Raw genomic sequence first — 19607 nt, forward strand, 5'->3', positions numbered from 1 at the left:
GAAAACATGAACAGAAACACAAACTTTGCAACTCACACCCCAATTCTATTACCGAAAAAAACAACAACACTATAACCATTTTAGAAAAACAATAGACCTCTCCATGACCTTTGGTCCGGTGAGGAATTCTTACACACAACAAAAAAAGCCACCTTTTCCAAATCGAGAATATGTTAGTTCACACATTGATCTTACATTGAAATGTGTAACAAATAAACTTAAAATCATTGACTCACTACATACGCATGGAAGTATTTTAAACATAAAATATGTTCTATACTATTCAGGAAGCACTTGGAACATCTGTAAGTGTATCACACCCCAAACTGGAACTTAATGGAAGAGTCAGGATAGTCTAAAAATGAATCCCTAACTAAAAGGAATACACAGGATTACATAGATTAAAAAGGTTAAAGAAGAGAAACTAGAAATCAGTCAATAAATGTTTTAGGGTTTAGCCTAGTGTGACTAGCCTCTGCGTTACTTTTTAAATTTTTCATGTTTGCATCTTCCAAATTTTCCATGCTGAGAATAATACTTTCATATTTGTTTCGAGATCAGTCTCACACTAAAGACAGTAAGAGTGGAATAAGAAATAAGAAATGCTTGGGGGGGGGGGGAAGTAATGCTTGAACTAAAGGTGGTACTGATGAAATTATTTGCAGGGCAGCCAGGGAGTCACAGATGTAGAGAACAGACTTATGGACACGGGCAGGGGGGAGGAAGGAGAGGGTGAGATGAATGCAGAGTAACATGGATACATAGTACCATACGTTAAAAGAGATGCCAATGCAATTTGCTGTATGACTCAGGGGACTCAAACAGGGGCTCTGCAAGAAGCTAGAGGGGTGGAATGGGGAGGAGGAGACGGGAGAGAGGTTCAGGAGGGAGGAGACATATGTAAACCTGTGGCTCATTCACGTTGATGTTTGGCAACAAAATTCTGTAAAGCAACTATCCTTCAATTGAAAGAAAAAGTCATGTTTGGACTTACCAAACAAGGTCTTGTGTACTTCTAGCATGGCCTTCTGTTTCGTGCTGCCATCCTTAATTCATTCTTCCATATCATTAAACAGACTAGTCAAGTTTTTTCCAAAAATATCTTGAGCTCCTGCATCATGCTGATCAACTGCCTTCTCTCGATCCAGTATAGAATGGAGACCAAAGAAACCTTTTGTCGTTTCTTCAAGTGATTGAAGCCACTCTATGTGATTTTAAAAAATAAATGTGGATAAGACGGATATGACCAAAGCAATCTAATGACAATATCTGTGCTTCATTAAAGATCTGCAGAGAACTAATAAATTTTTTGTTTCGTATCAGAAGAATTTTTTAAATCCACACCAACATTTCTTTCGCGTCCGCTAGCCATCTAGACAAGGAAAACTGATTTTACCAATCAATGTCCCTAGTTCTGCCCCCTCACCGTTTTTTACCCAATATGTGTTACTCAGGCAGGAGACCCTGGTTCAATTCCTGGGTCAGGAAGATCTGCTGGAGAAGGGATAGGCTACCCACTCCAGTATTAGTGGGCTTCCCTTGTGGCTCAGTTGGTAAAGAATCATTCCTCTGTACCAAGAGTAGCTCAACTCCTCTCAAAGCAAATACAGGATGGTAGTAACTATGCAGGACAAAGCTGATTCTGTCTATTTATGGTACTCACTCATGAGCTTGACAGAGGTCCTAGATCTGTTACCACATTTTTTTTTTAAGTGATATCTGCATGTGCAGGTGAAAGTGGCTCAGTTCGTGCCTGACTCTTTGCAGCCCCAAGGACTATACAGTCCATGGAATTCTCTAGGCCAGAATACTGGAGTGGGTAGCCTATCCTTTCTCCAGCGGATCTTCCCGACCCAGGACTCAAAGCGGGGTCTCCTGCGTTGCAGGCAGATTCTTTAGCAACTGAGCTAGTAGGGCTTCACTGGTGGCTCAGTTGCTAAAGAATATCTGCATAGCTTTCTATTGATTTGGAATTAGCAATCTGTCTGTGAGCAGGGCCGGTCATAAGCAGCTTCTGTGAGAAAACAGAAGCATGTCTGCCTGACTTGCTTCTCTGGGGAGCTTTCACTGTTCTTGCGCTAGTGCACATGGCAAGTTTCTAAGTGAGAAAGTAATGGCTACTATCACAGCTGGCCACTGAGGTACTTAATGGCAGAGGCAATCCCAGCTCTGCCAAGCAGTAGACATCACGAAATCAGCTATTGTCATTGTAGCCAAGTTCCGTGAATTCGTGGTGTTATTTGCTGTGTTCTTCAAGAAGATGCCTTCGCCCTGCCAGTAAGACATATTTCCATAACACACAGCCATGCACTCAATCGATGTGCATCCTCCAGTAAAGCTCAGCCCCGATGTCTTAGAGGAGCCTCTCTGCCCATTGTCATAAACCAGTGTAATTTTTTGTGAGACCGTGAAAACTCAGTGTCTTTATTACGCTTGTGCTTCTGACGGGAGGTCTGAGAAGGCACTTCTGAAGGTTTATTCCTACCAGTCGTTGTCATATTTATCGAGTCTTTATTTTATATTTTTTTCTTATTTTTTACTTCTACCAGTTTCTTGCTACCAACCCGTCTCCCTCCACCCTCGTGCACACACGGTCAGTCATGGAATCCCGTGGACTTCAGCCCGCCAGACTCCTCTGCCCATGGATTTTTCCAGGCAAGAATACTGGAGTTGTTTGCCATTTCCTTCTCCATGTGTGGAGTCTTTAAAGATTCCATCACTGAGGTGTTGCTTCTCCACTTGTACATGCCCTTCCTCCCTAAGTGCAGTAGAAGTCATCCCCACTTCCCAACATGTCTGTCTTCCGTCCTCTGGAGTATGTATTGCTTGAGCTCACCACAGCATCAGGATATTCTAGAAACCCTTCTGATTGCAGTCTCTTCGGGAGGTTACAAGTGCTTCAAACCTCAGAGTTTTACAAAGCACTTTTTACGACCTCAGCTGAAGGGAAGTCAACACTCAGTGACAGTCACAGGCTTCCATGGCCTGGACTTGATTATGGGCTGTGCTTTCATAATCATCGTGTTTCCGATACCAACTAATATGTCACTGAGAAATTTTTTTCTTTCTCATCATTGTATCTTTCATGTTTATTTAGATATATTATGGGTTTTGCTATATATCTTCCCTTAGGGATGAGGGTCTGAAGTCAGTAGAACTTACTACAACTGATTTCCAGGTAGCTGTGTTAGGACAGGAAAAAGAATGACCAGCTGCTGGATTCTTAAGATTATGTATGAAAATATGATTCGTTTTACTGTGTGAAGTCATCCGATTCTAACTTTCTGAAGTAGCCATTCAGAAAAATCAAAAAAATCGGCTAACTACTAGGCGGTCTCCCATCCAAGTACTGACCAGGCCCGACCCTGCTCAGTTTCCCAGATCAGAGGAGAGAGGGCACGTTCAGGGTGGTATGGCCTTAGACCGAGGCGGCTGCCAGGCGCTGCAGGAGCCCCGCGTTGCGCCTCCCTTGCGGTCTGATCTGCCGGTCGGGCCTGGGGCTGCAGTTCTCGAGCGGGCTCGCACTGCACTTGAGCCGCACGACCTGCGATTGGACTCCGGCCGGCCAGAGCCTGCAGCTCGGCGGCCAGCGGAGGGCGCCCCCGCTCCGCACACCTCGAGCCCAGGACAGCACCAGTCTGGCCCGGCCGGCCGGGGCCTGGCGTGCCTGTGGAACCTGGGGTGGGGGGAGAGGTGGTGGGGAGAGCAGCGAGGACATCTCAGTGCCCCCTCACCCCCTGTCACCCACCATCCCGTTCGCTGCTCAGGGTCAGGTGGCTCTGGACGAGCGGGGTTTCGGCCCGGGTCCGCAGTCCCCGGAGCCTCCTGGGGCTTAGGGGCAGCCCAGCCGGGGACCCAGGCGCACGTCCTGCCGGCTGCGCAAACCCCCTGGAGCGCCTCAGCCCCGTCTTTTCGCCCTACCGAGGCCCGCCCTGCCCCCACGCTGCGGGCCCAGCACAGGACCTTCCTGGGAGAGCAGACGAGCGACAGCCAGGGACACGGACAAGCACTCGCACGCACCCACGCCAGGTGAGACAGAGGCAGAAAGAGTCGAGGGTTCAGAGAGAGACTGGAAGACAGCGTGTGGGCAGGGGGGGCCTCGGGAAGGATGCCGGGCAGCTGCAGAGACCACCCGGCCCTGAGCAGCAAAAGCGATGGGGGCGGGGGGAGGCCACTGAGCAGCAGCGGACCTGGAGAGGCCCAGGGTGGGAGGACACCTGAGACCTCCGCACTCCGCGCACCACCCCCTCCCCCAAATCCCCTGCACGCATGCCACACCGGGGCCCTCTGACAGTAGCTTCTCTGGAGTTTTGTCACTTGAATTTCTCTCCCTCTGCTCAACTGAGAAATGACAGTGTATTGAACAGCTAGGTCATTTCCAAATAAATTAAGCTTAGTGTTTCACAGGACACCCGGACATGTATGGAGAGACCAGCATGGATGTATGGACACCAACCTTGGTAACTGGACAACCAATGGGAAATTACTGTCTGACTCAGGAGAGAGAAAGAAACCCGAACAGATAGAATGAAATGAACAGAAACACAAGCTTTGCAACTCACACCATAATTCAATTACCAGAAAATAAACAACACTATAACCATTTTAGAAAAACAAGAGACCTCTCCATGACCTTTGGTCGGGTTAGGAGTTCAAACACATATCAAAAAAAGCCAACTTTTCCAAGTCGTGAATATGTTAGTTCACACATTGACTTTTACATTGAAATGTGTAACAAATAAACTTAAAATCATTGACTCACTACATAAGCATAGAAGTATTTTAAACATAAAATATGTTCTATAGTATTCAGGAAGCACTTGGCACATCTGTAAGTGTATCAGACCCAAAACTGGAACGTAGTGGAAGAGTCAGGATAGTCTAAAAATGAATCCCTAACTAAAAGGAATACACAGGATAACTGTAGATAAAAAAGGTTAAAGAAGAGAAGCTAGAAATCAGTCAATAAATGTCTTAGGGGTTAGCTTACAGTGACTAGCCTCTGCGTGACTCTTTAAATTTTTCATGTTTACAGCTTCCAAATTTTCCATGGTGAGAATAATACTTTCGCCTCCAAACCAGAGTGACTTGGGGACACAAAGGTAGAAGTCGATAATTTTCTTTGCCTATGTCTGAATATTTACAGTCAGAGGTAGAAAAGGAGGAGTCTGTCCCTTGTCTAGATGAGGTCAATCCCCAGGTGTGGGATGTCTCCAGCCCTGGTATAGCCATAAATGTTCCACCAGTAAAGATTTCTCTGAGACCAAATGCTCCCTAGCCCTGGAAAAGACAATATCCCTTAAAACCAGAAGCTCTTGAGGGTCTTAGACCATTAGTTAACAAATACCGAGATACTGGAACTCGAATCAGCTGTGAGTCCCCCTGCAACACCCCAGTCTTGCCCGTTCAAAAACCAGATGGATCTTACCGATTCGTCCAGGATCTAAGAGCTGTTAATGAAGCTGTGGTTCCCATCCACCCCATAGTCCCAAACCCATATACCCTCCTATCCCAAGTCCCAGGAAATGCCAAGTACTTCTCAGTCTTGGACCTTCAGGGTGCTTTCTTTTGCATTCCTCTCCATCCTGAATCCCATAAACTTTTTGCTTTTGAGTGGCGGGACTTGGAAACAAGAGAGACCATACAACCCTCGACTGCACTCGACTACCCCAGAGGTTTAGGGACAGTCCTCATATCTTCGGGACTTCCTCGGGGAGAGAATTAAGGGAATTAACTTTAACAAACAGTAGTCTAATACAGTATGTGGATGACTTGCTCATAGCTAGGTCAGATTTTACCAGCTCTCAAATGGACACTATTTAAAACGGTAACTTTACTGTATGAAAAGGGTTATCGAGTATCCCCCAAGTAGGCTCAGATTAGCTTAACCCAAGTAAAATACCTTGGATTTATAATTACGGAGAGAAAAAGAATGCCTGACCCCGAGGGGAGATCCCTCATCTTAAATACCCCGTACCCCCAAACAAAACAACAGCTTAGGGGATTTTTAGGAAGGACCGGGTTTTTCAGGATCTGGATTCCTAATTATGGCAATCTGGCCAGACCCCTATATGAGAATTTAAGGGGGAAAGAGGAAGAGCCACTCGACTGGCATGAGACCTGCAAGGTGGCCTTTAATGCCCTAAAGAGTCCATCACTACAGCCCCAGCTTTAGGCCTCCCCTACCTGGAGAAGCCTTTTAGACTCTATGTTTCTGGAAGGACAGGAACTGCTCTTGGGGTTTTAGGGCAGATGATGGGGCCCGTATTACAACCTGTGGCTTATCTCTCAAAATAACTAGATGAGGTGGCCAGAGGGTGGCCCACTTGCCTCCGGGCAGTAGTAGCCACCGCTCTTATGGTTAAGCAGGCATCTAAGCTGACCCTGGGTCAGCCCACCACAGTGTATACGCCTCACCGGGTTCAAGCAGTCTTGGAAACGAAAGGGGACAGGTGGATGACAGGGGGAAGGATCACCCAATACCAAGCCCTCCTCCTTGACACTCCAGAAATAAAGTTGAGGGTCTGCCAGACTTTAACTCCAGCAACCTTACTGCCAGGTCCCCCTACATCCCCTCTGGATCACCAATGCATACAAATCACAGACGAGTTATACTCTTCTCGCCGGGACCTATCAGAGACACCTTTATCTGACCCAGAGGAAAACTGGCACACAGATGGCAGCAGTTTTGTAGAAAAGGGAGAGAGGAAAGCAGGATATGCTGTAGCGAGCCTGGAAGAAACTAAGGAAAGTAGGTCTCTTCCTCCAGACACCTCAGCCCAGAAAGCTGAAATTTTTGCCCTGACAAGAGCTTTGGAGTTAGGAGAAGGAAAGAGGATTAATGTGTGTATGGATTCTAAGTATGCTTTCCTCATTCTGCATGCCCGTGCAGCAATTTGGAAAGAAAGAGGGATGCTCAGTGCCCGAAGCTCTGCTATTAAACACAAAGAGCTCATTCTCAGGCTCCTGGAGGCAGTCAAACTTCCTGCAAAATTAGCTGTCATCCACTGCAAGAGTCACCAAAAGGGGCAAGAAAAACAGACTCAGGGAAACAGGAAAGCTGATCAAGAGGCAGGACGAGCTGCCGGGGAAGCTACCTCTGCCACTGCTATCTGCCCCCTTTTCCCCAAGGAAACCCTGACTCCAGACTTTACCCCAGGGGGACATTCCCGATATGCTGAGCGGGGCTGGGAGATTGGGTCACATGGGTGGTTTCAGCCTGATCAGGCCCAAATAATACTCCCTGATTCTCAGGTTTAAAACATTACTAACTCCTTACATAAGAGCACCCATTTTGGAAAAGATAATCTAGAAATCTTGCTTAAGCTTATTCTCTCTCATCCCCAGTTTGCTAAGGTTGTTAAATAGGTCACACAAAATTGTGACACCTGTCTAAAAAATAACCGACAATCCAGACCTCCTCTAATTACACCTGTCCAACATCGGGGATCATACCCAGGAGTGGACTGGCAAGTAGAATTTACAGCCATGCCCAAGACCCAAGGGTTTTCTTACTTGCTAGTCTTTATTGACGCATTCACAGGATGGATCGAAGCGTTCCCTACTGAGACTGAGAGAGCTACAGAAGTCTGTAAAGCTCTGCTGAAGGAGATAGTGCCTAGGTTTGGGCTGCCTCGGTCACTTCAGAGTGAAAACGGGCCCTCACTTACAGCTACGATACCCCAGAACCTAGCCGCATGCTTAGGCATAAAATACCGGCTCTGCTCATCCTGGAGGCCTCAAGCTTCAGGAAATGTAGAGAGAGCCAACCAGACTCTTAAAAGGGCTCTGGCTAAGCTATGTCAAGAAAGACATAATAAGTGGACACATATGCTGCCCATAGCCCTCATGAGGCTACGGACATCCCCCAAACGGCCACTATTGTTAAGTCCTTATGAAATGATGTATGGACGTCCATTCTTAACTTCTGATTTGTTTTTTGACGAGGATGCCAATACACTCTTAAAACATATAATTGACCTGGGAAGATTTCAGCAAGAACTCCAACGGTATGGAGAACAAACCACAGGAAGACTTGAAAAATCCCCAGGTAAAGCCAGGGTCTCAAGTATCAGTAAAGACCTGGCAAGAAAAAGGGAGTCCAAACCAGCTGTCCGAGAAATGGACAGGGCCATAGCAGGTTGTTCTAGTGACTTCAACTGCTGTAAAAGTGAAGGGTCTATCTGCCTGGGTCCACAATTCTAGAATAAAACCCTATGGCCTACAGGAGGGGGAGACAGAAACTGAGACTCCAAAGCCAGAGGACAGCTATTCCTGTGAACCTGTTGAACATCTCAGGCTCTTGTTCAAGCAGAACCCCATCAATCCTGCCTCAGATAAGTAAAATGCATCATATGATGTTCTTCCTCTTTCTAATCATATCTCCCTGTATGGCTATTGATCTCTCCCTAAACGAGGCATGTTCACTTGCAAACCACACTGCTTCTCAACTCAACCTAAGCAGCCCGGGCTGCATCTGCATTAATGAGAAATGTTGGGGGTATGTCCAACCCATCCCGGGGTATCAATATCAAAGGCCCACCCTTCCAGCCGAGCTATGGGCTGTTACTCAGCGCCCCCATGTGGTCGTAATATGGCCTTTTTGGAAAAGGGGGAAAAAAAACTTCATGTCTTGGTACCAGCAACAACTGTCTCTATTTACCCCCTGGATGACATCTGCAATCCCACCTGAGCCCTTATTTTTTCTCATGATTAACATCCCCCAAGTGACGTTCCCTATCTCTCTAAAAAGCCACTCCCTAACAGGGGTGTCAGTGAGACATCTAGACGACTCACAATGTGGGGTGACCGTCACTGTTGAAACTGATGGGAAAAATCGGACAGGCCCTGCAGCTGGGAGACCAGCCGTGGGGGGTGGTGGCTTGAGCGGGGAGGACGTCTCGCTGCCCTCCCTCCCGGGGCCTCCTCGGCCCCGCCCCCGGTCGGCGGCACGCCGCACCGCCCCCCCCACCCCCCTCCCCCCACCATTCCATTTGCTGTTCAGCGTCAGGTGGCTCTGGACGAGCGGGGAGTCGGCCAGGGGCCGCAGTCCCCGTAGCCTCCTGCGGGCTTAGTGGCAGCCCAGGCGGGGCCCCAGGCGCCCATCCTGCCCGGTGCCCAATCCCACTGTAGTGCGTCAGCCCCGCCCTTTCGCCCTACTGAGGCCCTCCCTGCCCCCACGCCGCCGGCCCAGCACAGGACCTTCCTGAGAGAGCAGACGAGTGACAGCCAGGCACACGGACAGGCACTCGCACGCACCCATGCCAGGTGAGACAGAGGCAGAAAGAGACGAGGGTTCAGAGAGAGACTCGAAGACAGCGTGTGGCAAGGGGGGCCTCGGGCAGGATGCCTGGCAGGTGTAGATGACACCCGGCCCCGAGCAGCGAACAGCTCCCCCCTGGAGGTGGGTCCTCCGCGCCCCATCCCCCTCCCCCCCACCCCCAGCACGCACCCCGGTGCGCCCCGGTTCCCGGAAGCCCACCCGGCCAGGCGGGTGCTGGCCGGGGGTGGCAGTGTGCAGGGGCTTCCGACCCTGGCAGGCCGGAATTTGGTCTCGGGTCTTGCGGCTCAAGTGGGGTCTCCGTCTGGGGCTCCCTTGTCACACCTCAGGCAATCCAAGGGGCTGCCCCACCCCCAGCCCTACCCTCCTGTGTGCGCGCGCGGGGGCACACACCCCCACACCCCCCCTGCTGAGACACGGGGAGAGCCTGAAACCACAGCTCTGGGAGGAGGAGAAAGAGACCACGGGAAGATCACACAGGCTTCGCAAACCCCCGGCCTCCACACTCTCCCCTCTCCATTCTTGGTATTCACCAGGCCCCCAGTCGGCCTGACCACACCCTCTCCCACAGACACACTCACACACACACTTGATCCTTGATCCAGGAAGATTCCACAAGCTGTGGAGCAACTGAGCCTACAAGCCAGAACTGTTGAGCCTGTGCTCAACTGAGCCCAGTAGCACAGCTGCTGAGCCAGCATGCTGCAAAAACTGAAGCCCAGGTGCCCTAGAGCCTGTGCTGCAAAGTAAGACAGGGCACTACGATGAGAAGTCTGCACACCACATCTCAAGAGGAGCCCGTGCACACTGCCACTAAGCCCTTGCAGTAGCAAAGACACAGCACAGCCAAAAACTAGAATTATTTTCCTAAATGTTGTCAGGTGTCTGGAAGCATTTAACAAAAGGCTTTCCGTGTGCTCATTTGAATCTGTGAGCAACCCTCTGGCCCTCATTGGTTCCTGAATAATCAGGAATAAAGAGGGGAGGATTGCGTTTCCCTGGGCTTAGGAATCCAGGCATTTCTCATTATGGTGATAAGTACCGTCTTGCTTTTTCTGAGCCAGACGGTAAAAGGTGATTGCAAGTTTTTTTTTTTTTTTAAACAGACAGCAATGTATTTATTGGAAATGAGCTAGACATTACATTAGCCAAATGGAATATAACAATGCATGAAGCATAGTCGGTGCAACATTTAAAAGATCACAAAATAAAAAGAAAACTCATTTTCAGAAGAAATATTGTATCCAAGGCGAGCCCTGAACACATTAACACAATGATAACATTGACTGTGTAGATCCAGAATAAAATTTAAACCGAACAACTAACTGAAAGAAAGTTGCTTCTCCCAAGTTGACAGTTCCCTGGCTACCACCTGTGTATCATACACACCAGGTTAATTCTCATCACCAGACAGCAACCAGCTGATATTTATCATATTCCTCATAAGAAAAATATCTCTCCTACAAATAGAGAAATTTGAGTGAAATCCAAGCCACAAAACAGTTGGTGGCCCCAACTGATTAGGTCCGCATTTTCTAGTATCTAGAAATTACATTAACTTTACTAGTAAGACTTCATTGTCTTCTGAGAAACTGCCTGGATGAGAGGGCATGCTGATTGTAACATAACATTAGATACAGTACACTGAGTCACTACATTCCACAAGTAACTGGGCGGTTGGGGGGTGGGAGGGGGTGTTCAGATGCTTATCCACTCAGCAAATGTTTCTGAAACCTTTAGAGCTTTTCTTTTCTTCTCTGTAATACATTGTAGCTTGTGCATAACAAACTCCCTTTGAAGGAAGTTATCCCAGATCTGTGACAATAAAAGTACTGCAAAAAGTAGTGATGAAAAATATTGTTTGGAAAGGCAAAATTGCTGCATCTACTTTCCGAGGCACTGTCATAGAATCATCTCTGAAATGGAGAAATTCCATGTGTAAGTTAAAAACTGCTTTCCTTCCACTCACCCAGCATGCATGAATGTCTTCTAATAATCTCTCTGTAGACTGAGAAAGTCAGGAGTCCAAATGCAGAATTGTAGGTTGTAGAAAGGCTTTCTTCTTCCCTTCCCGTGGATTTCAAGTTTGTTTTAAACATTCCACAGTTCTCATAAACTGTCATGTGGAAGGGGAGAATGATTACAACCTTATCAGACCTGTCAATTGACAAAAAGAAAAAAAAGTATCTCAACACAGTATCTCATCTTTAGAAAACCAATCAGAATTGCATTTCCTTACCCTCCATTGAAGCTAGAGAGAGCTAAGACAAGAGCTCCCACATTTTAGTGGGAAGTGGCAAAACCTTGACACTAACTCTGGGCCTTAGGTTAGCAGTACTTACTAAAACTGACTTCCAGTTAACTGTGGTAGAACAGGAAAAAGAACATCCAGCTCTGTATTCTTAACATTTTGTATAAAAATATTATTCATTTTATTGTTTGCAGTCATCCAATTCTAACTTTCTGAAGGAAGCATTCAGAAAAATCAAAAAACGGCCTAACTACTGTTAAGCCCGATGTCCGAATCCTCGAGCGGGAATAGAGAAGGCCTCCAAGATGATGCAACTCGCAGAAAGCAAAGTTTATTACTGACTCCAGCCAGGACTCTCTGCCGCAACCAACGCAGTGGTGTGGGTCAGAGAGCCTCGAGCCCAAGCTGTTACACAAATTTATAGGGTGAGCACATGCTCAACGTTGGTGGTTGGTTTAAGCAGATTGGTTACAAGTTTGCAAAGCTATTGCATTGGTCAAAGCTTTCATGCGGGTGGGACGTTCCTGGGGGTTTCCACCCCGTTCCTAATTTCCTAATTGGCAAACAGTGGTCAGTGTTAAGCGAAAGCTAATTGGTTGTATCCAGGTGGCCTGATAATCTTACCAAGTAGGAAGGCCTACTCCTAATCTAAGCTGTGTTACTTCTGCTCGCCTCACATTCCCCCCTGTCTGTTATTGAAGTAGAGGAATCTTCCTCTTTTCCATCTTGGGCTACTGACACTATAAGTGGACCCAGGAGGGTGGAAATAAAGGTAGTCATCCAGGGGGAGTGTTGAAACCAAGACTCAAGCCATCTCTGCTGGGCTTCCCATTCTCTCTTTCATTGTGCCAGTCCCTCTCTCACTTTTGCCATAGATTCTCTTACCACTCTTGTATGGTCTGCATAGAAACAATATTCTTTTCCCAGAACCTCGCAGACCCTACCCTGTTGAAGAAAAGTCAAGTCTAATCCTCTCTTATTCTGCAAGACCACCTCAGACAAGGAAGTCAAACACTTCTCTAAGTGACTGATTGCATCTACAGCGGCTCGTAGGGAGGAAAGCCCTTGGCCTTGCAGAGATAGTGAAGCTTGGTTAAATTGCGCCTGTATCTGAGTTACTTGGCCCTGGGGATTGAGCCACACTCGGGGCTACCAAATCTGTTTCCTACGTCTCATTCCCGGGGCCCATCACAAGAGGTTACACAGCTCCAGCTCCTGCAATAATAGCTTTCCATGCCACCACAGATTTGCCCGGGCACGCGAAGAACCCCTCTTGGTCGAGTTTTCTCCCAGTCCCCACAGCTCCCCATGGCCCGAATTGTGGGTATTTCCCCCGGGGTCCTTCCCCGGGGAAGATTCCCCTTAGGTCAAAGTAAAGGTCTGGCCACCAGGGGATCGGAGGGTGGATTCCTGAGGTCTCGTTGAGCAGCTCATGAGTCTGCCCGTCGCTGATCAGCAGGAGAATTAGGAGACCTCCCGGTGGACGAGTTTCAGTTTCAAAGGATTTGACGGGTGAGGACTCGTCTTCCATTCTGCTCGCGCTTTTCCCTGTTCTTCCGGTGTAGCTTGCCGCACGTGATTGCAGTGAACCCAGGGTCCAATCCGGTCGACCTTGACAGCAGTAGGAGTGGTAAGGAGAACAACATAAGGGCCTTTCCATCTATGTTCTAATACACACAGTAGGGGGTCTTCCATACAGAGGGGTGTTACGCGCCCGAAAGAGTGCGAAGGGAAGGAGGGTCACCCAGTCCCCGCCAGTCTCTATTGCCAACTTTGTCAAAGTTTCTTTTAGGGTCCGATTCATTCTCTCAACCTGTCCTGAGCTCTGGGGATTATATTCACAATGTAATTTCCATTTCGTCCCCAGAGCTTGGGCCAGCCCTTGTACAATCTGACTCACAAAGGCAGGTCCATTATCAGAGCCCATAGTCACAGGCAGCCCATACCTAGGCACCATCTACTCTAAGATCTTTAAAGCAACCACTATTGCCGTCTCTCCCATAGCGGGGAAGGCTTCCACACACCTTGAAAAGGTGTCTACCAGAACCAACAGATAGCGATACCTGTACTTGCCTGATGTTACCTCAGTGAAATCCATCTCCCAGTATTGCCCTGGCTCTTCACCTCGGTACCTCGTTCTCGTGTGCGGATATTTCCCTGTCCTCATCAGCTGGCACACTTTGCAAGCCTGGATTATCCCTTGTCCACTTGCACTTACCTCAAACACTGATCAACAGTGTTTGATCAAGTCTCTCTCATCAGCAGATTCAGTCCATATTTGCTTTCTACTGAGGATACCCAAGCTTTTTCTTCAGATTCTGGCATCTCAGGGGGAGGAGGGCGAGGGAGACTGAAGTAGACCTTCAGAGAATGATAGATAAACCGTTGCAGTGCAGTCAGAGTGACATCATCATGATCATCCAATTCTAAATTTCTGAAATATACATTCAGAAAAATCAAAACAACGGCTAACTACTAGGAGGTCTACCAACAAAGTACTGACGAGGCCAGACCCTGTTCAGTTTCCCAGATCAGAGGAGAGAGGGCACGTTCAGGGTGGTATGGCCTTAGACCGAGGCGGCTGCAAAACACCCCAAGAACACCGCACTGCGCCTCCCTTGCGCTCTGACCTGCCGGTCGGGCCTGTGGCCAGACCACTCGAGCGGGCGGGCGCTGCACTTGAGCCGCACGACCCGCGACTGGACTATGGCCGGCCAGGGCCTGCAGCTCGGGGGCCAGCGGAGGGCGCCCCGCTCCCGCACACTGCCAGCCCTGGCCAGCACCCGTCTGGCGCAGCAGGAACCTAGCATGCCTGCGGGACGAGGGGTGGGAGGAGGGGGGTGGGTAGAGCAGCGAGGACCTCTCGGTTCCCTCCCAACACCTGCCCCCCACCATCCCGTTCGCTGCTCAGGGTGACGTGGCTCCGGACGAGCGGTGCTTTGGCCCGGGGCCCCGGTCCCCGGAGCCTGCTGCGGGCTTAGAGGCAGCCAGCCGGGGCCCCAGGCGCACATCCTGCCCGCTGCGCAAACCCCTGGAGCGCCTCAGGCCCGCCTTTTCGCCCTACCGAGACCCGCCCTGCGCCCTCTCTGCCGGCCCAGCACAAGTCTTTCCTGAGAGAGCAGACGAGCGAAAGCCAGGCACACGGACAGGTACTCGCACGGACCCACGCCAGGTGAGACAGAGGCAGAAAGAGACGAGGATTCAGAGAGAGACTCGAAGACAGCTTGTGGGCAGGGGGGGAAACTGGCAGCATGCCGGGCAGCTGCAGAGGCCACCCGGCCCTGAGCAGCGAATGCGATGGGGGCAGGGGGAAGCCGCTGAGAAGGGGCGGGCCTGGAGAGGCCCAGGGTGAGAGGGCACCTGAGATCGCCGCGTTCCGGGCCCCGCCCCCGTCCTCCCAACCCCCTGCAAGCACGCCACTCCCAGGGCACTCTGACACTAGCTTCTCGGGAGTTTGGTCACCTGAATTTCTATCCTTGTGCTCAACTGAGTGATGACAGTGTATTGAACAGCTAGGTCATTTCCAAATAAATTAAGCTTAGTGTTTCACAGGACATCCGGACATGAATGCAGAGACCAGCACGGATGCATGGACACCAACCATGGTAACTGGAAAACCAATGGGAAATTACTGTCTGACTCAGGAGAGAGAAAGAAACCTGAACAGATGGAAAGAAACGAACGGAAACACAAACTTGCAACTCACACCCTAATTCAATTACAAAAAAAAAAACAACAAAAAAAAACACTATAACCATTTTAGAAAAACAATAGACCTCTCCATGACCTTTGGTTGGGTGAGGAGTTCTAGCACTCGACAAAAAAAGCCACCTTTTCCAAATCGTGAATATGTTAGTTCACACATTGATTTTACATTGAAATGTGTAACAAATAAACTTAAAACCATTGACTCACTACATAAGCATGGAAGTATTTTAAACATAAAATATGTTCTATAGTATTCAGGAAGCATTTGGCACATGTCTCACTGTATGAGACTCAAAACTGGAACTTAGTTGAAGAGTCAGGATAGTCTAAAAATGAATCCCTAACTAAAAGGAATACACAGGATTATTGTAGATAAAAAAGGTTAAAGAAGAGAAACTAGAAATCAGTCAATAAATGTTTTAGGGGTTAGCTTAGAGTGACTAGCCTCTGCGTGACTTTTTAAACTTTTCATGTTTGCATCTTCCAAATTTTCCATGCTGAGAATAATACTTTCATATCAGTTTCGAAATCAGTCTCACACTAAAGACAGTAAGACTAGAATAAGAGATAAGAAATGCTTGCGGGAAAAAAAAAATGCTTGAACTAAAGGTGGTATTGATGAAAGTATTTGCAGGGCAGCCAAGGAGTCACAGATGTAGAGAACAGACTTATGGACATGGGCAGGGGGGAGGAAGGAGAGGGTGAGATGAATGCAGAGTAACATGAAAATATATTACCATACGTAAAAACAGATGCCAGTGAAATTTGCTGTATGACTCAGGGGACTCAAACAGGGGCTCTGCAACAAGCTAGGGGTGGAATGGGGAGGGAAATGGGAGAGAGGTTCAGGAGGGAGGAGACATATGTATACCTGTGGCTCATTCATGCTGATATTTGTCAACAAAATTCTGTAAAGCAACTATCTTTCAATTGAAAGAAAAAGTCATGTTTGGACTTACCAATCAAGGTCTTGTGTACTTCTAGCATGGCCTTCTGTTTCGTGCTGCCACCCTTAACTCATTCTTCCATATCATTAAACAGACTAGTCAAGTTTTTGCCAAAAATATCTTGAGCTCCTGCATTATGCTGATCCACTGCCTTCTCACGATCCAGTTTAAAATGGAGACCAAAGAAACCTTTTGTCGTGTCTTCAAATATTTGAGGCCACACTATGTGACTTTTAAAAATAAATGTGGATAAGACGGATATGACCAAAGCAATCTAATGACAACATCTGTGCTTCATTAAAGACTTCTGCAGAGAACTAGTAAATTTTATATATAGTATCAGAAGAATTTTTTAAATGCATGTCAACGTTTATTTCTCCTCCGCTAGCAATCTGGACAAGGAAAACTGAGTTTACCAATCAATGTCCATAGTTATGCTCCCTCACCGATTTTTACCCAATATGTGTTACTCAGGCAGGAGACCCTGGTTCAGTTCCTGGGTCAGGAAGTTCCGCTGGAGAAGGGATAGGCTACCCACTCCTTTATTAGTGGGCTTTCCTTGTGGCTCAGTTGGTAAAGAATCATTCCTGTTTCACAAGACTATCTCAACACCTCTCAAAGCAAATACAGGATGGTAATTACTATGCAGGACAAAGCTGATTCTGTATATTTATAGTACTCACTCATGAGCTTGACAGAGGTGCTAGATCTGTTACCACATTTCTTTTTCTAAGTAATATCCGCATGTGCAGGTGAAAGTGGCTCAGTTCCTGCCTGACTCTTTGCGGCCCCATGGACTATAGAGTCCGTGGAATTCTCTAGGCCAGAATACTGGAGTGGGTAGCCTATCCCTTCTCCAGGGGATCTTCCCGACCCAGGACTGAAAGCGGGGTCTCCTGCGTTGCAGGCAGATTCTTTACCAACTGAGCTAGTAGGGCTTCCCTGGTCGCTCAGTTGCTAAAGAATATCTGCATAACTGTCTATCGACTTGGCATTAGCAATCTGTCTGTGAGCAGGGCCGGTCATAAGCAGCTTCTATGAGAAAACAGAAGCATGTCTGTCTGACTTGCTTCTCCGCGGAGCTTTCACTGTTCGTGCGCTAGTGCACATGGCAAGTATTAGGTTCGGTTTCTAAGTGAGAAACTAATGGCTACATTCACAGCTGGCCACTGAGGTACTTAATGGGAGAGGCGAACCCAGCTCTGCCAAGCAGTAGCCAACATGAAATCAGCTATTGTCATTGTAGCCAAGTTCCTTGAATTTGTAGTGTTATTTGCTGTGTTCTTCAAGAAGATGCCTTCGCCCTGCCAGTAAGACATAATTCCATAACACATAGCCATGCACTCAATCGATGTGCATCCTCCAGTAAAGCCCAGCCCCGATGTCTTAGAGGAGCCTTTCTGCCCACTGTCATAAGCCAGTCTAATTTTGTGTGAGACCGTGAAAACTCAGTGTCTTTATTACACTTGTGCTTCTGACGGGAGGTCTGAGAAGGCACTTCTGAAGGTTTATTCCTACCAGTTGTTGTCAAATTTATCGAGTCTTTATTTTATATTTTTTCTTATTTTTTACTTCTACCAGTTTCTTGCTACCAACCCGTCTCCCTCCACCCTCGTGCACACACGATCAGTCATGGAATCCTCTGGACTTCAGCCCGCCAGACTCCTCTGTCCATGGATTTTTCCAGGCAAGAATACTGGAGTGGGTTGCCATTTCCTTCTCCATGTATGGAGTCTTTAAAGATTCCATCACTGAGGTGTTGCTTCTCCACTTGTACATGCCTTTTCTCCCTAAGTGCAGTAGAAGTCATCCCCACTTCCCAACATGTCTGTCTTCCGACCTCTGCAGAATGTATTGCTTGAGCTCACCACAGCGTCAGGATATTCTAGAAAGCCTTCTGATTGGAGTCTCTTCAGGAGGTTACAAGTGCTTCAAACCTCAGGTATTTTACAAAGCACTTTTTACAATCTCAGCTGAAAGGGAAGTCAACACTCAGTGAAAGTCACAGGCTTCCATGGCCTGGACTTGATTATGGGTTGTGCTTTCATAAACGTCGTGTTTCATATACCAACTAAGATGTCACTGAGCATTTTTTTTTTTCTCATCGTTCTATCTTTCATGTTTATTTAGATATATTATGGGCTTTCCTATATATCCTCCATTAGGGATGAGGGTCTTAAGTCAGTAGAACTTACTGCAACTGACTTCCAGTTAGCTGTGTTAGGACAGGAAAAAGAATGACCAGCTGCTGGATTCTTAAGATTATGTGTGAAAACATTATTCGTTTTCCTGTGTGCAGTCATCCAATTCTAACTTTCTGAAGTAGGCATTCAGAAAAATCACAAAACCGCCTAACTACAAGGCGGTCTCCCATGCAAGTACTGACCAGGCCCGGCCCTACTCAATTTCCCAGATCAGAGGAGATAGGGCACGTTCAGGGTGCTATGGCCTTAGACCAAGGTGGCTGTCAGGCGCCCCAAGAGCTCCGCGTTGCGCCTCCCTTGCGTTCTGACCTGCCCTTCGGGCCTGGGGCCACAGCTCTCGAGCTGGCGCGCGCTGCACTTGAGCAGCACGACCCGCGACTGGACTCCGACTAACCAGGGCCGGCAGCTCGGGGGCCTGCGGAGGGCGCCACGGCCCCGCACACCGCCAGCCTCGGCCAGCACCCCTCTGGCCCGGCCGGGGCCTGGCGTGCCTGCGGGACCTGAGGTGGGGGGAGGGGGGGTGGGTAGAGCAGCGAGGAGGTCTCGGTGCCCCCTCACCCCCTGCCCCCCACCATCCCGTTCTCTGCTCAGGGTGACGTGGCTCCGGACGAGCGGGGCTTCGGCCCGGGGCCGCGGTCCCCGGAGCCTCATGCGGGCTTAGAGGCAGCCCAGCCAGGGCCCCAGGCGCACATCCTGCCCACTGCGCAAACCCCCTGGAGCACATCAGCCCCGCCTTTTCGCCCTACCGAGACCCGCCCTGCCCCCACTCTGCCGGCCCAGCACAAGTCTTTCCTGAGAGAGCAGACGAGCGAAAGCCAGGCACAAGGACAGTCACTCGCACGCACCCACGCCAGGTGAGACAGAGGCAGAAAGAGACGAGGGTTCAGAGAGAGACTCAAAGACAGCTTGTGGGCGGGGGGGGACTCGGGCAGCATGCCGGGCAGCTGCAGAGGCCACCCGGCCCTGAGCAGCGAATGCGATGGGTGCAGGGGGAAGCCGCTGAGAAGGGGCGGGCCTGGAGAGGCCCAGGGTGCGAGGGCACCTGAGATCTCCTCGTTCTGCGCCCCACCCCCTTCCTCCCAACCCCCTGCATGAACGCCACACCGGGGCGCTCTGACACTAGCTTCTCCGGAGTTTGGTCACCTGAATTTCTATCCTTGTGCTCAACTGAGTGATGACAGTTTATTGAACAGCTAGGTCATTTCCAAATAAATTAA

The 19607-nt window shown here is 48.8% G+C and overlaps 1 protein-coding gene across 1 annotated transcript; it reads right to left on the reverse strand.

Moving 5' to 3' along the window:
- Positions 1-3544: 3544 nt before the first annotated feature.
- On the reverse strand, positions 3545-18890 carry LOC136155296 (bcl-2-binding component 3, isoforms 3/4-like; the record flags this gene model as incomplete). Its single annotated transcript, XM_065917120.1, has 6 exons — positions 3545-3676; positions 8797-9016; positions 9452-9532; positions 14162-14343; positions 14424-14500; positions 18785-18890. Coding segments are annotated over 6 exons (798 nt in total), but the record flags the coding sequence as incomplete, so codon positions are not given.
- Positions 18891-19607: the final 717 nt, after the last annotated feature.

The sequence above is a fragment of the Muntiacus reevesi genome, unplaced genomic scaffold, assembly GCF_963930625.1.
Source record: "Muntiacus reevesi unplaced genomic scaffold, mMunRee1.1 SCAFFOLD_140, whole genome shotgun sequence".
NCBI classification, from domain to species: domain Eukaryota; kingdom Metazoa; phylum Chordata; class Mammalia; order Artiodactyla; family Cervidae; genus Muntiacus; species Muntiacus reevesi.